The sequence below is a fragment of the Gavialis gangeticus genome, unplaced genomic scaffold (assembly GCF_001723915.1).
Source record: "Gavialis gangeticus isolate Ggan-Ray unplaced genomic scaffold, GavGan_comp1, whole genome shotgun sequence".
Taxonomy (NCBI): Eukaryota; Metazoa; Chordata; order Crocodylia; family Gavialidae; genus Gavialis; species Gavialis gangeticus.
Window position 1 is genome coordinate 110740306 of NW_017728992.1, and position 19287 is coordinate 110759592.

A 19287-nucleotide genomic window follows, 5' to 3' on the forward strand; every position below is an offset into this window, starting at 1 on the left:
TAGCAGTAAATAATGATATTGATATAAGAGGTATCTCTGAAACTTTTAAAATGAGGAAAATCAATGGAATGTTGTAATACCAGGATACAAATATCCTGGTATACGTGCGTCCTGTATGAGAGTGGCACTCTACATCAAAGACTCCATCAAATCAAATAGGGTTTTCCCTTCAAAGAAGTCAGCAAGCAGGACATGAAGGCTTTTAGAATCAACCTAAACATTTGAGAGGCCTTAGCAGGAGGTGGGACAAAGGGGCACTCCCTTTTCAATCATGGGGTCCAGCATCCTGATGAGAGAGTTACTCTAATTACAACAGCAATATGACTGGAAGAAACAACTTGTCAGTACAGTAGCCCCAATGCTATGTACACCTATGACCACTGTGGCAGGACCTGCAAGTCTAATATCAGTCTTTACTGCCAGAAAAGAAAATACACCACCAATCAGTAGAAGAGCTGCAATATCCACTATCGCTCACTGATGAATGGATCCCCATACTAGATTTTTCAGACGATGAGAGGTACCTCTAGATAGAAATTCCAGGTTTTGATAGGAAAAAAAGCATGTCTGGGTTTATACACTCAACCCACAGACCAAGATGGCAGCAGTAAGCTAGAACTGCTAAGGGAGATGAGAGGCTGCACAGCAGAATACACAGTAATAATGGCTGATTTCAGCTACCCACAAACAGACTGTGTCAATTTTAATGTCAGGTTGGGATTCAGAAACCAAATTTCCTGAAGTTATAAAAGACTGCTTCCTGGAGCAGGTACTCCTGGAACCTACAAGAGGAAAGGCCTTTCTTGACCTCTTCCTAAGTAGTGAACAGGATCTGATGCAAAAGGTAAGAGTTACTGAGCAACTCAACAGTAGTGACCACAATGCAATTGGGTTTGACATCTATGTAGGAGGGGAGGGGGGAAAATCTACTACAGTAGTTTTTAACTTTAAAAATGGAGACTATACCAAAATGAAGAAGCTAGTTAGATGGCTGTTAAAAGTGTCCCTAAGGAGCAGATGAGCATGCAAGCAGTATGGGAACTGCTTAAGAACACCATATTGGAGGCACAGAGCAAATGCATACTGCAACTCAAAAGAAAAGAAAAAAAAAAGGCAGACCAAAAAAACCCAGCATGGTTTAATGGCAGAGTTTCAGAGGCAATAAACAAAAAAACAGCTTCTTTCAAGAAGTGGAAGTCAAATCCTAATGAGAAATGAAAAAGAGTGTAAACTCTGGCAAATCAAATGTGAATCTGTAATAAGACAAGCTAAGAAAAAAATTGAGAAGAAATTTGCTTGGAACACAAAAGGTAATAATAAAAATGTTTAAGTGCATTAGAAGTCAAAGACCTGCCAGAGAGTCAGCTGTGCCTTTGAATAATCAGGCTGTAAAAGGGGCGTTGAAGGATGATGGAGCCATTGCCAAGAAACTAAATGCATTCTTTACATCTGTCTTCACTATGGAAGATGTTAAGGCAAGGGTGGACAAAATATGGCCCGTGGGGCACATCTGGCCCACCACAGGATTTTATGCAGTCTGTGGCAGGTCCCTTGGTCTTGCCCAGCCCAGGTGCAGGGGCTAGCCTGGGCCGTGGCATGTGTGGCTGGTCCCACTGCCCTGGGCTCACAGCAGGACTGTGGCAGCATGACTGCTGGATTCGGCTTCCTAACAGCAGTGGCTCCTTCTGCCTGCTGCTGGCAGTGTTGCAACTGCTGATGCTGGACACAGCCCCGCTGCCCAGGAACCCTGGCCTGTTTGTCCTGCACCCACCACTGGGGGCACTGGACAGAGGGGTGGGTAGGGTCTCCATGGAGAGCAGCCCAGGACCCCCACAGGCAGGGCACCCTTGACTGGGCAGGTGGGATGGGGCCATGGGTGGGTGGGAAGTGGGATAATCAGGGCTGGGGCAGGACTGGGACCACAGCAGCTGAGCCAGGATCACAAAGCAGTGTGGCAAAGGGCGCTGCAGGGAGCAGATTGTGACTCTGCCCCAGGCCCCTACCCCATGCTGTCACTGCCCTGTGATCCCAGCCCCACCTGCCTCACCTACCCCCAGACACTGCTCCCCGGCTGCCTGCAGCCTCATTCCATCTGCCCAGCTAAGCGTCCCTGGCTGGTTTCCATGCAGGCTCTGCTCCATCTGGCACCCCACACTGGTCTAGTAATCTAGGGAGTTTTGGTGAGCTGTTATAGGCCTGGGGGTGCTGACCCAGCCCGGCATAGCGGGGGAGGGGGATGCTGACCTGGACTACAACAGCTCACCAAAACTCCCCCAGTGGCCTCACAGCCCAGATCCTTGTCCAGCCCTGCGTTAAGGAGATGTTCCTTGAGAGGAGTGAATCTGTTGAGGAAAAGTGAGTGGAACTGACCTAAATTGAGGTTTCAGTCAATGAGATTATAGAGAAAACTGATAAACTAAATAGCAGCAAATCACAAGGACCTGATGGCATTCACCATAGGGTCTTGAAAGAACTTGGATCAGAAATGGCTGAGCTATTAACTGTAGTTGCGATCTATCACTAAAAATAGCTTTGATACCACAGGACTGCAAGGTCACCAATATGACTCCAGTATTTTAAAAAGGCTTTAAAGAGAATGCAGAGAACTACAGGCCAGTGAGCCTAACTTGTGTTCCTGGAAAATTGATAGAAACAATTTAAAAAAAAAAAAAAATTGTTCAGCACATGAATAAACATGAGCTGGTGGGGCAGGATCAATATGCTTTGACAAAAGGAAATCATGTCTTACCAACCTACTAGAGTTCTTTGAAGGTGTCAATAAGGAGGTGGATGGGGGTGATCTACTTGACATAGTATATTTGGACTTCCAAAAAGCCTTTGACAAGGTCCCCCATCAAAATTCTTAACTAAATTAGGTAGTCATGGGATTACAGGGAATGTCCACTTATGGATTAGAAACTGGTTTAAAGATAGAAAGCAAAGAGTGAGAGTAAATGGTCAGTTTTCAGGATGGAAAGAAGTAAACAGCAGGGTCCCCCAGAGATCTGTGTTGGGACCAGTGCTATTTAACATGTGCATAAATGATCTGGAAAAGGGGGTGAGTAGTGAGGTGGCCAAATTTGTGGATGACAAAAAATTATTCAGAGTGGTAAAGACCACTACAAAAGTAAGGAACTACAAACGGATCTGGCATGATTGAGCAAATGGGCAACTAAGTGGCAGATGAAATTCAACATAGATAAGTGTAAAGTGATACACCTAGACAAAAATAACCCAAGCTATACCTCCTATGATATGATGGGCTCTACGTTAGCTGTTAGTACACAGGAAAGAGATCTGGGGACCACTGCGGACCATTTGCTGAAAATATCAGCTCTCAGCAGGCATCAAAAGGCAAACAAAATATTAGGGATTATTAGGAAGGGAATTATAAACAAAACAAAGTATCATCATGCCCTTTTATATATCCATGATGCACCCACACCTTGAATACTGTGCCCAGTTGAGTTCCCCAAACCTCAAAAAGGATATACAGGAACTAGAGAAGGCACAGAGAAGGGCAATGAGGATGATTAGTGGTATGAAAGGGCTTTGATATGAGGAGAGATTAAAGAGGCTTGGTCTAGTAAATTTAGAAAAGAGATGCCTGAGGGGGGACATGATACAAGCTTACAAGATACTAAATGGTGAAGAGAAAATAAATAGGGATATATTATTTACTGTCTCTCACAATACAAGAACTAGGTGTCGCAATGAAACTAGTAGGTAGTAAGTTTAAAAGTAACAGGAGCAAGTCCTTTTTTATGCAGAGGGTGCATCAACACATGCAATGTGATAAACTCTGGTGCAGTTTGCATTGGAGAAAACTGTTCCTTGGTGCAGTGTCTCTATGTGCACCCAGGATCGTAGCATTTTGAGATGGGGCGAAGCAGGCCTGGGCTGGCAGGGGGTCTGGGAGGTCAGCCCCAGGCTCCGGGTGGTGGTGTCAGATGGTGGGGGAGCTGGCTGGGGCATGAGGGTGCTGAAGTATAGGGCTAAGCAGCAGGCAGCCCCCACACTTTAGCACCCTTATGCCCCTGCCAGCCCCTGTCACTGCCTACATGTGCGTTTCAGCAGATTAAATTACTTCACCATAGGACAATACTGTCCCCAACAGTACTATCCTGTGGCAGAGTTAAATTACTGTGTCCTAATACTGGCATGTGTAGACTGTGACTACTGTGGAGCTAATTAGTCACCTCTGCAGTGAAGCACACATGTGGATGCACCCACTGTATAGTTAAAGTGTGTAACTCATTGCTATAAGATGTTGTGGAATCTGAGGCAGTTTAACCAGGGAGGTGGTTAAAGAGGGATTAGACGCATTCCTGGAAGAAAGGGGTATTAGTAGCTGTTGAGCATGGCAATTAGGGGTACAGCCTTTGGATCCCAGCTTCCCAGACCTTAAATGCTGGCGGCTGCAAGTGAGAGAGGAACAGTGGGGAAAAGAACCCTGGGCATACCCAGTTCACCCTTCTTTTAAGGATCCACTCTCTGCAACTGCATGACACAGGCCTATTTGCCACCTTAAGGGGTCATGTGTCAAAAGCTCACCAAGTGAAACTATAAGTTTTCCTCAAAGGCAGGCTACTGGAAAAGTGGCAACTGATTTCCGGGAACAAATGTTGATAAAACAGGGATAGAAGAGAAGATCAGAGGTTTATAACTACTGCAGCAAGGGAGGACACTGAGCAGAGCACGTTGGACAGTGTCCACTGACCCTTGAATGAGAGCAAGGAGTCAGTGGAGACTGCCCAGTAAACTCCACCTCAAAACTGAATCAGACCAGGAATGGGAAAGCGGCCCTGCAGTCCCCAGGGGCCTTCCCAACCAGAGCCACCTTCTTGATGATATAGATGGTGAACTTAGATGGGGCCAGGAGGAGTTTAACCAGGAGGTCCTGGGACTTGGTGGTATCATGGACAGGGAGTGCATAAATAAACAGGTGAGGGGGAAAGTGCAGCCAGAACCTCAGCAAGAGGTTCTGGAGGAGGCAGTGAAGGGGCTGCAGCCTTGTGCACTGAGTGCACCCTGCTACTTGGTGTGAGGATGGGATGGTGGAGGGTGCAGACCATGGGTGTGTAGAGCCAGCACAGTGGCCAGTGCAGAAACGAACCAGGTTGGTATCCCCCAGCCTGCTAAGATGGTGAGGTGGGGAGGTTCATGAGGCTTGCTGAGGCAGGTACCCCATGATGAACTTGGAGTGAAGGGTGGGAAATACTAGGTGATGGGGACTACCTTCCTGAAGGTTCTGGTCAATGTAGACAAGAGCGGTGTCCAGCAAAGTGGCCTTGACTTTGTGGAGTACATAGCAGGGCACATGCAGCATTAGGTAGCTCCATGCACCAGGCCAGCACAACAGGATCTGCCCATCCCTGTTTGGCATAGTCCAGGAGATCCCAGATATGGGCGATGTTGACTAGGACCATCTTTCAGTGCACCCAGGGCACCTCTATTACTATCACCACCAGCTGGAGGGTTTTCAGCAAGGGCTCAGCAAGAACAGGACTCGGCATGCTGGGTGCCTGTGTCTGGGAGACTGGAAGCAGAGACATGTAGACGTACCCAGTATGAAGCTCTCTAATCCTCTATCAGTTTGTAGAGGGGTGGAAGAATATTGTGCCAGAGCTATGCTGAAAAATTGGTTGGTATATCCATACCAGTATAGCACCCTCAGCAGCTGGACACTGAGTGGGAGTGGGTAGTGCATGGCCGGACACTGAGGGGGTGGCTGGGGACACAGCACCACTGCCTCCCATGAGCAGGGCCAGGGTGCGGCAGGGAAGCTTACCGGGCTAGTCTGTGGTGGCAGTGGCCAATGCATGCAAGCTTCCCCACCCTGCAGAGGGGCACTGCTGCCCTTGCCCTGCCCTGCCCCTGCTCCTGCAGTAGTGCCCCATCCCCACCTGCCTGCACGTACCCCCTAGGATCAGTCCAAGTACCCCAAAGTTGCACCTGGTTGACAACCCCTGGACTAAAGTAATGGGTGAAAACAAATTCTGCTTCTTTCACAGAATTTTCAAATGGTGCTTTGAAAAATAACGTTAAAGGCTGTCCCTGTTGGGACACTCTGTAATGCAGAAAAGGTGTGTGCTGATACTTTTTGTACTCTCTTGCTTCCCAGGCAGGTAGGAGTGTAGAATGATGTCCACAGAGACTTGTATGGGCTTAGTTAAGTGATCACAATGGTGGGTTAAAATGTAGCATGTTTGAGCTCTCGTCCCATTTTTGTAATATATTCCCTTGCATGGGAAATAAGGGGTGGAGATCATGCTTGGGAAGGAAGAGCTTGTGCATTAATTACAGCTTCCAAGTTATTTTTGCTTTGGTTAATTAGTGGAAATAGCACAAACCAATCTTGCATTTTAATGAAAAATGCCTTTGGATTTTCTTAGGTATTGATTAAAGATCATACTTTTCTAACTGACCTACATTCTTAAAGTTGCATTTCTGCTTGTGCGGGTTCACTGTGTGTAAGAGAGTGAAAACCAGAAGGGATATACAGTTTTTTAACTGCTGTGGCTTACTGTCTGTGTTCCATAATGCTGGGTCCAGATCTAGGGAATTCTTTGCAGAGAACTATGAACGTGGGAGAAAGAAACCGACAGGACGATTTACTCTACTTGTAGTGGTTTGTCATGCATACAAAATTAGTTACATTTGTAACGCATACAATCTTTTTAAATGGAGACTCAGCCAGCCAAGCAGAGGCACTGTCATGCATACGAGACTCAAGTCACTCCCTACTCCCCAGATTGCCTTAGAACTTCTGCAGAAACATTGTGTTCTGTAAACCAGTAGAAACTATATAATACTGTCCAGGCCCAACACAACCTGAAAAGGGAAACTTCTTTCAGGCAAAATGGATTAGACCTGGAATTCCTAATCTGAGCAGTTAAGTGATTGAAATGATGCTGTAATGTTGTGTTCATCTTGTCTTCTCTGTGCTGTGGCTTTGCCAGTGCATGTTTTAACTGTTTTGGCGACTCCTTCAATAAAGCAGTCTTTGTTCTCTGCCATTGGTGAGGAAATAAAAATGTTTTTACAAGCTAGAGGTAGCTTAGTGTTTTTACTGCAACCGTCTGGGAGATCAGGTAGGGATATGTCTGGCAGCTGATGACCTACTACAAGATATTTTAGTGTTCTAACACTATTTAGCAGTTTGGTTTTTCCATTGTCTCAACAGTTTCTCAGGCACCTTGGTCAGTCTACTTCGTAGCGCTTGTGTGTGAAGAGGCTCCAAGAAGAAGTTATAATGCTGAGCATGAATCCATCTCTCCCATGTCATTTCAAATGCATTGTCATTTTTTTAATTAATTATTCTACAAGCAAATATACCTATTAGATGTATCCTAGCACTGGTGATTGAAAACAGGGCATTTTATCTTCTGGATTCTCCTTCAAATCCTGCTTGGATCAGTAGAATTAAAGTTCATATCTGGCTCTTCCATGGCCTGTGATGTGTTGACAGGCCCAGTTTCTCTGAGATGCCCATGTTAATAAAGTCACACCATGATTTAGGTTTGAGTAGATTTCTCAGCATTACAATAAACCAATTTGTTCTGTGGTTATGAGTTATTTCCAAATTGACTAACTTGAATTTTTTATGTCCTTTAAAAAGTTCACATGTCCAGAGACGACACAGTTGGTACAAGCTAAGGATCTAAGTTTAAATTTTTCCTAAGCATTGTCAGACTGAAAGGTCAGGAAATGATTGATTTTTATTCACAACATTTAAAAAAAAACAAACAACTTTCTTCTGCACACAGAAGTTGCTAGCTCTCTCTAAAAATACAAATCTGATTGTAGTCTTTCTGACAACTGAAAAGCTTTGTACTGTACTTTCTCTTGGATATTTTATAAGTCTAACATTCAAAAATTAATTTTTTAGAAGCAGTTGGTTTTTAATTTGAGTGTAGACTTTAGCAAAGAGACACCCGGATAGGGCGCACATCAACACTTCAATGATCTGATTTTTTTTTTTTTTCTTTTTTGCATAGTAAACATGGCAGAGGTGGTTTTTGATCCATTGTTCAAAGGTACAATGGTGGTTGCCACAATTCAGTTTATAATCTACTTCCATAGAAAAGACTGACATTTGCATTTTTATCCAGAAAAAAATCTGAAGATGGGCCATACTTCCTTATGTTAAAAGTGGAAAATAGGCAGGAAAGTCTTAACTACCTGTGGATATGCTGAGGGAAATATGGGAAGAAAAGAAACCTGTTATCTGCCTTTTAAAGAGGGTGGAAGAAGAAAGGAAGACGTAATTAACATAGCCTTTCACAAAACAGCTAACAGAATTAACACCTTCTCCCTTTAACATATCACAAGTATTTTTCTTTTTGCCTGTTATCTCTCCAACATTTGAAAGGAGGAAAGTCATCAAGTGGGTTCAGATCATGCCCTAATATGAAGAGAAATTGGGAAAGTTAAAAATTTAGTTTAAAGTTTATTTTAGTATAACACAACAAAGATGGAAAATAATGCATTGGAGCCCTGTACTCTTGAGTGGATTGGGAGAAATACCATCTGAGGAGCAAAGGAAGGGAGGGGGAAGAGGGCAGAGGAAAGGATCTACACATGTGGCCAGGCATTAAACTGAGACCATTAAATAAAAGTTTGTTTGCTTTTCCTGGTGGGTACCCAATTCTGCTGTCTAATATGTCTAACATAACATAGCCACTCCCCCTGAAGGAGCTGATTTATATTTTAAAAAATTAAAATCCTCTTGACCCACACCATTCAAAGTTAGGGAAAGTAAAAGGAAACATTTGCATTAGTGAGGATCAGAATTATCTGATGTACATTAAAATAGATGGAGAACTCCTGGAAAAAATAAGTATGTGCTGTCTTCATGTTTGGATTATCGCTGCCATCTGGGTATTGTATGAGAACACATTGCAGAGGCTCATTTCTTCTATTTTTTTTAATGCTAATTCCAGGAGCTTGAGACCAAAAATAACTTGTTATTATCAGAGCTAGATGATAGATTTTGACTCTTTCAAAAACAGTTGTTGTTCCCACAAATGTAGGGCAAAATAATAAACGACTGCAATAATCACAGGTGATGGGCAAAAAAAAAAAAAAAGGACATGTTGCATTTCTACTTTTTCCCAAATGCCTCTGCGTAGTAAGAATGGCTTTCTGCCATGCCACCTTATTCCACAAATCATTTTAACATTTGTATTTAAATTGAAGAAGGTAACAGGCCTGTGGAAAAAGATCTTTGGTCCTGTCTGCTCTCTCCCTATAACAGTGCAGAGCATTTCCCTGCAGTGTGTTTTCCAGTGCTTTTTACGCAAAGATGTGAATCCCTTAGTTACAGCAGCTAGGGCTTTCCCCATAGTTTCTTCCAACAATGAATTTGTCACCCTTTTTTGTCTAGAACAATTGCATTTCCGACTACCGCCTCCTGCTAGCCTCTTGCTGGTTCTGCGGAGGCGCAGTCTGTTTAATTTCAGTGACCTGGAGGATCCAGGCAGGAGGGGGTTAAGGTGCCCCCCCAGCGAATCGCTCTTTGTGTACACAGCTGCAGTTTGAGTATGGGACTGAAAGGAAATGGTTAGAGGAAGGGCTGCCTTGGAGCAGGCAAGGCTGCTGTGAGAGGGCTGGGGTAAAGAGCAGGGAGGGGGCTTGGTGTGTTACATGCCAGATGTAGGCCTGCCCCCTGTGCCTGTTTGCACACAGTGGTGTGGTCATGCTGGAGCCCTGTGTGAATTGAGGAGATATGATGAGTTAGCTGGTTGCTATGGTGAGGGACTGTGTCACATGATCAGGGTGCTGCTCCAGGCAGTTTGACGTCAGCAAGAAGGTTGGGAGGGGAAGAGAGAGAGGAGGAGAGAGAATCTGTGGCAAAGGAGCAGGCGAGCAAGCAAGGAGACTGGGCAGCCTCCGCCTTCCAGGCTCAGGCAAGGGGCAGATCTGCTTGATCGGGGGAGAGCTCCAATGCCTGGACCAACCCAAGCGCTGTCCCCCAATGGAGAGAACAACAACGACATCATCCAGGATAACGGGACGATCATCCCCTTCAGGAAGCACACAGTACGGGGGGAGCGTTCCTACAGGTAATCGGCGCTGGACAGCAGGGGCTGGCTGCGTGGAGGGGTGTGTGGCTTGGGGGACTGCGCCAGGGCGAGGTCAATGCAGGGAGATGACATAACAAAACCGGAGGGCTGCCAGAGGGGCTTTAAAAATCCTCTAGGACTGATGAGCACGGGTCCCGTTTAGCATGCACTGCAGCTGAGCTGTGCGGAATAGCGCTTGTATTGTCCAGATGGAAAACATTTTGTGAATAGACTTGCTGTCTGCAGGGGCTCCCCGCCTTCCCCGCCTATTGATTAAAAGGGGGAAAAAAAGCAAGCAATATTTTAGACCTCCCCAAGGAAATCAGCCTGCCGCACACCGTTTCTTATGGCAAAGGAGACCTTGGGCAGGCCTGCCTGTGAGCGCAAGGCGAGGGGCTGGCATGGAAGGGGCTTGTGCCTGCCTTGGTGTGCTCAGGAAAAATGGAATCCTCTAGATGAAACTGCAGGCTGTGATGTTAACCCGCCAGATTGATGGAGCTTTGTAAGAATTGTGCTCTCTGATTGGCGGAAGGCTTGACAGCAGAGGTCAGGGTGTCACGCGTTCACTAAAATTTCTTCCTCAAAGCCTCAGGTTTATTAGACACAAGGTAGACTGCAGTAGCTTCTAGAAGATGCCGCAGATGGCTTGTGCATTTTCTTTAGGATTCTGGTCTGTTACAGGGAACGCCAACCTTTGCAGCAGGGAGGCAACTGCGTTACGGTTTGGACTATTGAGGCTGGCGGCTATGGTCTTTGTCACAGTTGCCGGCATTTTTGATGAATGGGTTGGCATGTACTGTTGGCAATGTTTTTACGTGAACATATCTGACAGTACCTTTCAGTCGATAAGCTCATTAAAATTGTTTGCGTTGTTTGATCAAGATAATGCCGCCCAGAATGCAACTAGTTTTTATGGGCTCTGAGCTGTCAACTTGAAGGGTGATGATATGGCTAGCCATATCTCCTCTGAAGTTAATGCGCAGTGATTTTCAATGCTGCCTTGATGACAGCAAAATGCACATCTTACAAAGCTCATTTTCAAACAGACAACAGGAAATGATACTGTCCTTAAAACATTGCCTCGATATCTGACTAGCATGCACTATCTAGATGCGCATATGACAAGATCAAAATAGACATGAATGTGTTTTTGCTTAGCTGTCTGTGGAAAATTGCAGTATTTCCCTTGTATTGCTTAAAAATAATCTGACCCCATTAATTGTTGACCATGGCAGTAATCACCTGGCAAGTGAATCTTGGCTGAATCTGTGATTTCCCCCCAAAAATCTCATTACTGATGGGCCATGTTTATGTGCTGATTATGAGATATTTGTGGAATCCAAGTGTTTGGTTTGCCCCAAATACTGTATGAAAATGTAGCCTGCCGTTCTTTTGGATGTGTTGCTACTTCCTAGAGGCCTTCAGCACTGTACAGAAATTCCCTTTCTGCCAAACAGGTATTCATTTGCACTTACTTTTAAAGAGCCATCATTAAACTTTCAATAGGTTTTTTTCCAGATTTTGCAAAGAATTATTTCTCCTGGCAGGAAGCCCTCATTTCCTAGATTTAAATTCCTGCTGTATAGCAGTTTTTAGAGGAAAGCTTAATGTTCATGACATGGAAAAATGAAAGTATTCTGCTGAGGTGCTAGGAGCTATCAGGTGCATTTTTGTTAGAAATATTTATTTTAATTTTTTGTGCCTTTAGTATGACTTAGGACAATTGATAATGTTACCTTTTTAATGGTTTGTTTGCAACTGTTGTTCAATTGGATCCCCCCATTACATTGTTACATCATTAAAAAAAACCCACTGTTGTGGTGAGGTATTTGTGCATCTAGCAATGGTAGTCAATTTGCTTGACTCATGACTTGCTGAAATGCTGTCCACACTGGACTATACCCAAAATCTGCATTTTGGAAAACCACAATAGTAAAATTACTGCATGTGTTATGGTGAAAATCTGTTTATCAGTTGAACAAAACTTTGCTAAAAAACGCATGAAAATATGGCCTTGTAGCCTTTCATCTACAAGGTCCTTACTATGTTTTAAAGACTGTTTTCACAATTATAACCATACACAGATTTACCTGTGGGAATGAAATGCATCACAGATATATCAGCACTAACACTGCATCATTTTAGGATAATATGAATAGTACACTTAAATGTTTAAATGGCAGTTTTATTTAATGAATAATCACTGGAATAGGGGAGTCAGAAAGCCTAGGTTTTGTCATGGCTGTGCTACCAATTCACTCTGTAACCTTGGGTAAGGCACCTCACCTCTGAGTCATGTTCCCCGATTCTTCAACAGAGGTAGTAGCACTTGTCATCTGTAGCTGTCAGGATTTTCTACAGAGCAAAGTGAATAATAAGTTGTTAAACTTATAGGAAATATGTAATACAAATAACTGGTCTTCAGGTCACTAGAACCATGTGTCTTCTACATTTCATGAAACCTTTAATGACTGGTTTTGGACTTGTAAGTGCATTTGTGGCATAGTGGGATCAAAGTCCCTTTAACAAAAATGTTACTCTGAAAGGCTGCAGCCTACCCATGGATATCATGCTGGACTTTGAGGCGCAAAATTGCCACTTTTTATAAAACTGCCTGTATAGCTTCTTGCAGCACTTTCCTCTACAGCTTTCATCTTAGTACTGATCAAAGCTACCATCTTGCAAGCCCACACACCAAGCTGGGATGCTAATTTGCTTGTTATGTGGTTCCGTCTATAATTAGAAATATGGAATAATTACACCATTTTAAAAAAAAAACCTAAAATGTGATCTAGAAGTCAGCACTTGTGCAAATCTTTTACAATGGGTGCATTCTGCTCACAATATAGTTTGACAGAGTGAAGCTTTGCTTGGAACATTTATTTAATCTGTTTGTTACATATTCATGAATGAAGGGCAAATACTACATTTTTCCTATAACAGTACAGCTGATAACTTACTTATCCTTGGTAACATTTCCTGTTTTAAAGAAAGGAAATGCTAAATTTTGCTACTATGCTTTTGATTTTATGACCGCTAGTGAAAAGTACTACTTGTGCACCTTTTCTTATTATTTTTATATACCTAACTTTGGTATAGCACACTTCATCAGTAGATTTCAAAACACTTTCAGAAGGAGGAAGAGCTAATCTCCTTTCTTGTAGATGTGGAGTTGAAATTAAATGAATTGCCCGAGCTCATCTAGCAGGCCAAGGACAGAGAAGAGAATAGAAAACAGGTCTCCTGGGTCCTAGCCTAGTGCTCTCCCCTAAGCTACAGCACTTTTTCACCGCAACCCCGTGAAGGATCTATTATCTGCATTTTACAGAAAAGAGAATATATGGGTATAGAGTGTTGTCCAGACTCGGGTTGGAGGCTGCTACTTAATTCCTAGCTTCCAAATCTGAATTTTCTGTGCTTTGTTCATAACACGATTGCCTCTTGCAAAGTTAGCAATTTTTCTGTATGACTTCATCAAAATGTTATTGCTAATGGAAACATAGTATAAGCGGGTGTGTTGAAAGATGCATCTCACCATATTTGATTACAGTCATAATGTTTTGTTCAGGAAAGGCCAGAATCAAACAATCAAGAAGCAAAACAAGTATAATATGGCTGGGGAGGAAGGGAGTGCACATTTTAAACCATACCTGTCCACAGCATCTTGTGCCAAGTCTTGGCAGTTCTAACAGTTCACTGTTCACCTCACCTCTTTCCGATCTAAACATACAGATATGGAGGTACTTACTGCTTATGAAGTTCCATACTCCAGATATAGGATGAAATTCTTAATTCACTAAGGTAGACAGACTTTGCACCCTTTTCTCAGGATGCTGCAAGAACAGTTTATTTTGTTTTATCTACACGTGGTTGGGGAAACCAGATTTATTAAATGGCCCTTCACTTATATTTACTCGTATATCCAAAGCTTTTAAGACCATTTATTTAAAGTTGTCAGAACTTGTTCAGGGCTCTGCTTATACATGCAGCTTAAGTACATATATACTTTTGACACAATCCCTATCTAATAATAAGTATTTGCTGACTCTAAGTGTCCTCTTCCTTTTAAAAGAGAAACTGTTGTTTAAACTAGATACGTAGCTTTGCTGTGCATAATAATGTAAGCTGAGTGGAAGTGATGGCATTCTTATCCACTGATGAAACAAATGGCAGAGTATGACAGTGTGGGGGTTTTAATGGGTTTCAGAGAATGTGGGTTTCAGGTGATAATTGCTGTTGACTTATGGTAGAATGTTTAAAGACTTGCTTAAGAACCCAGGGGACAGGAATTATTTAATATATCTTTCCTTTTCAACAATTACATATATATAAATCCTGTAAGAATTTCTATTTGACATCCTAAAAACTTCAGCCATATGAAAATCTCTGTTATCGGCATCAGAAAAATGTCTTTGTTTTAATGATAGATTGGTTTGGGCCATTTATATTTTACTCTTTAAATCAGTCTATTCTTTCATTGTGTCTAGAGTAGTGGAATTTACCTTTGGGTACAAAATAAATATTCTTTGTTTAAGGATTTATTGCATTATCTTGGTTTGGTTACACAGAGGGCACACTTTTACTAGTCTTATTCCTGCAAATAGTTCTATTGAATTATATAAGACCATTCACTTGAATACATGAGTTGGAAAGGGCCCAAACCTTTATTTCAGCACAAAGGGAAGGAATTATGTAACTGAAATCCGTGCACTCCAGTTTGTGAGGTTTGGTAGAATTGTCAGTGCAGTATGACATTCCTCAGGCTTTGAAAACTTTAAATGCTAGTTGAGGGAAGCCCTACCATAGCTATATACCAAATTAAATTTAACTGTGGATTTCTTCTCATAAGTGTTTCATTGCAGGCTAAGGGCTCCTACTGCAGTTGATGGGTGTCTTTACCATGGAGTTAGGTTCAAGAAGTTATGTCAATCATGAGTGGTTGGCATATAAATGAATACATAAATACAAATTCCATTCTGTATGTTTGATTCTTTGGGCTTTGTAATAACCCTGTGTGGTACAGAGTATCACCATGGTGACTGTAAGGTATTCTCATAGGTATTAAATTATGGCATACGAAGCAGTTAATAGCCAAGGGTGGTGCACATGTCTGTCCTTACTCCTTGGACATTCTGTCTTCTTTAAGGTCGGTGTTTCCTCTTATCTCTAATTCCCCAGTCTATTGGTCTTCTGTTTTTTTTGAAAGCTATCTGAAGCTAAGTTCTCTAATTCTGGGGTGAATTGGGGGAAGTGTCTCAGTTGAAATAGTTCAGCTGTCAAAAATAAACTAGGGAAGGCTCAGCATGGAACTCTGCTTGTAGGGAGTCTCTCATACTGTGTAACAAATGTTGAATATACTCCAGTATTGCCTCTGGCTCTCAGGGCAAAGGAAAGATCCCTTGTGCAGCAGTAATGGGTTAGCATTTTAAAGTACAGAGATTTCTGTTTTGATCACAGCTCAGATGCTTGTTGGAAAGCCTCCTTACAATATGCAAAAGAGCTGAGCACCAGTCATGTAAGGAAGTGAAACTAACATTGTTTCAAACACCATCTTCTCAGCCTGCAGCCCAGCTCTCTGACCAAAGTGTGCTGGGTGGAACCGAGAGGCTTGCTGCATTTGTGGCTTCTTGACGCATCCTCTGAATAAGTGGTTTGTCTGTTAAAACTGCAGTTTGTTGAGCTACATGGCATTTCACTCACTTGAGGGCTAGATCCGTGCAGCAAAAAAATATAAGACTAAGCTTTTCGAGAACTTTAACCTGACGTTGTATCGTTTAGAAATAAGCATTTGGCTTCTATCCAGCTTTCTCTCTTGTTGAGGGAGACCTTGCTGTTAGGTACATTCCTGCTAGTGAGGTAAGTGTTTCCTGCTGCCACTACGGCTAGCTGTAAAAAAAAAAAAAAAAAAAAAAAGGCTATGGAAAGGTGGGGGCAGTAGCTTGGGAGGGAGACATGGGGCTGGAGAAATTCAATGTTTCTTGGCTATGACAGGAAGAATCTTATATAAACTGAGATAGCTGCAAGCCGAAATCTTAACTGGGCTGCCTGCCTTTGTTGTGTGCATGATTAGTGGGGGAAGTATGGGCCAGCTGCTTTGTCACGGTTGAGGTGGAGTGTAGAGATGGGATCCTCTGTGCTGTGACTGAATGGTTGAGGGAAGGCATGAAAGCAGACTGGGCAGTCTCTTTTAGTTAGAAGTCTGGGTTTGGGGGGATAGGAAAAAACAGCTACTAAGGTAGATCTGTGCTTGGAAACCTTTTATCTTCTAAATGAGAGTGTTTATTTTAAAATTTTAATGTGTGTGTGAGTGTGTGTGGGAAGGGGCAGGGGAAATCCTGCAATCATCCTTCCTTCTTCCTCCACCAGAACAGGCATGAGGCTTGATGAGGAAGCAGATTAAATGTATGCCAGTTTTTCACGTGAGGGCTGTGTTCCAAACTTTTTGGCTGCTAAATAATTGAAAATGAGTGGTTTCATCACATCTATTCTCAGGTACACAAACCTCTGTACAGGGAGGCATAATTGGAAATGTTCTGATCTGGAAAGGCCCAGGATTTGGAATAACAGTGGGGGGACCCTGGTAAGAATGGAGTTGCATTGACACAGTGGTGGAGGATGCCTGCTTACACCAAATTTGCATGCCCAGTGCCTACCTGTTTTCTAATACTAGTTCCAGCATCAAAATCACAAAACAAAGTAACACAAATGTTTACTCTTTTGTGTATAATGCCTTCCCCACTCTGGATAGCTTTACTTCCCTCTACATGATCATGCCTTGGCCACTTGTTGACCTACTTGTTAACAAAATACTTCTCCATATTGTGTCTCAACCTCACTACATAGGGGAGAAATAGGATTCAAAGGTTGGCTGAGCAATCTTTTCCTTTTATAAAGCAATGACTTGAAAGTCTGTGCATTTTTAACACACTCCCATTGTAGTCTTGTTCACACTAAAATGCATAGTGCTTCATTCTTATATCTGCATATAATGCATTGGTGGTGAATTCTTTACCTGCTTTGCTGAAGAATAAGACTTGTGGGCTAATAAATATTACAAACCATTCTCTAAAGACTGCTAAGATCATTTGGTCAAATCACATGCATGTACTTTTTAAATGCCCTGGCTTGAACAATTTGTTATCTTCGTTTCATGTATATGCATACTAACTGAGCTCTGATTTGTATTTAATCTGCATCTTTGCCATGGAATCCAAGAAGGAAATGTAAACATTTAATCAGTGAGTGGCGAGTTAATGATACAGCTTTTGGAAGGAACCTACAACTGTGCTGGTTGGAGGGAAACACTTCATGCAGACTGTGGGCCTTAATCTCCTCCTAAATACATTCAGTTTTTGTCAACATCAAGTGGGCAAATCTGACATAGAAGTAAAAGAAAAAACTGGGACCCCTGAATCTAACCCCTACTTGGATAAAGACAGAAGGGCAGAGGTGGCTGTGTGAATTCAGAGATCTTGACAGTCTTCTGGAATATTATTTTACAGAAGAGGTTGAATGACCAAGAAAATTTGTCAGATAAAAGAAAATTGACCAAGATATGTTTTGTACAGAAACAGGACCCTGCATCCTCAGTGCAGTTATCTGCAGCTGATGAAAAGAAACAGCCCATCACTTTGCTTCCCTGAGATGAAGAATATCAATTTTGTCCTTTCATTTTGGTTTTTTACTATACTGGTTTGTGTAGATACTGGGGGGCATCTACACATGCTTTGCTGTGGAATTCAATAATTAGCTCTGCAGTAAAGCATCACCATCTACACATGCAGTGCTATTAGGCCAGTGTAGACTAATTAACTGTGCCATAGAATAGTACTGTTCAACTAAGTACTATCCTACAGTGGAGTTACTCTGCAATAGTGCACATATAGACAGTAACCAGGGCTGGCTGGGGCACCTGCTGGCTAGCCCTGCACTGTAGCACCCTTGTACCCCAGCCAGCCCCTCCACATCACATTTAGCAGTTGCAGAAGAGCTCTGGGCTACTAGGCTGACCCCCTGGATCCTCTGCCAGCTGGTGCTACACTGCCCTGAGTTAGCATGCTGCGGTCCCAGTCACATGTGTTGGTGCTGCAGCCAGAAGCAATAAACTCTGGTGCAAACTGCGCCAGAGTTTATTTAGCCGTGCTAATCGCATGTGTAGATGCACCCAGTATATCTGTCATTTTAGCTGGCTGTTGTACATTAATTGTTTAGTATTGCATTCCTTAGCAAAGCTCCGGCAGGCAGGCAGTCAAAAGTGCAAAGAACAAGTGACATTCCAGTGAAGCTGAAATTGTAACCTTTAGCAGTATCTTAAATGAATGTTCCCTGTACATCAGGTTTCTTTTAGTATTGTGCAAAACTGAGGTCCAAACAGCTGCAATTAGTCAGATGCACTCAAACGTAGATTCTTGCTTGTCACTCTGGAATGCAGTGTTGATTCTCAGGAGGGATGCTGTTAATGTGGATTAAAGCATTTTTTTTAAATGAGTTTTTTTTTCCATGGATAAATCTCTATCCATGATAAAGAATGAAATCTTCTAATGGTAATCCCTGAGGAACTGGTACAATAGCCTTCTGAGTGAGAAGCATTAAAACAAATCTATATTCCATTAAAATATTTCTGTTACAGATTCAGTACTGTAAAAGTATAGCTTATCATTAAAACAGTTATAGAATTCCTGAGTAATAGCTGGTATGGAGGTGGAGCATATATTTCCAATGACAGAGAAAACCCTTGAGGACTTTCATTTACAGAAAGAACATAATCTGTGAGAGGCCTGGAAACAAAGAGGCAGTGAAATGAGAAATGATTGCATACAAAGGATGTAGTCTACTGAAAGACCATCAGTAGTGCACAAAACACTTTGGGAAAGACTGTTGGACATAGTGAGATTTCTTCGGTGTATTTTAATTATTTTTGTTGGGCCTTGTTGTGATTTTTTTTGCCCACTTGTCCACATTAAAAGTTGTTTTTCTACAAAATATTATGTAAGATGATTCTCATTCAGGGTTTGAAAATGCACTTCTCGCAGTTGCCATGTTCCCGTATGCCAAATGTCAAACTGAACTGGCCATTAGATATCTCTGTATATTTGCTTGCAATCAGTGCATTCATTCTCCAGAATAGATTTGTAGATGAAGACTCTTTTAAAAAAAAAAACAACACAAAAAGCCCAACTCAGTCTGGTTAGAGACACGTACCAATTGTATTGATATCCAA

The 19287-nt window shown here is 42.5% G+C and overlaps 1 protein-coding gene across 3 annotated transcripts in view; it reads left to right on the forward strand.

Annotated features, from left to right (window-relative positions):
• The window catches only part of MAPRE2 (microtubule associated protein RP/EB family member 2), a 122196-nt gene that overhangs the window by 17130 nt on the left and 85779 nt on the right, over window positions 1-19287 (forward strand). Inside the window, exon 1 of one of the 3 annotated variants that reach the window (XM_019526919.1) lies at window positions 9805-10067. The exons of 1 other annotated variant lie outside the window; for it this stretch is intronic. In XM_019526919.1, coding sequence (XP_019382464.1) covers window positions 9949-10067 — 119 coding nt within the window. In that variant the 5' untranslated portion in view covers window positions 9805-9948. Of the gene's footprint in view, window positions 1-9804; window positions 10068-19287 lie in introns of those variants that run through there. One more of the 3 variants, XM_019526928.1, reaches the window with a different exon arrangement.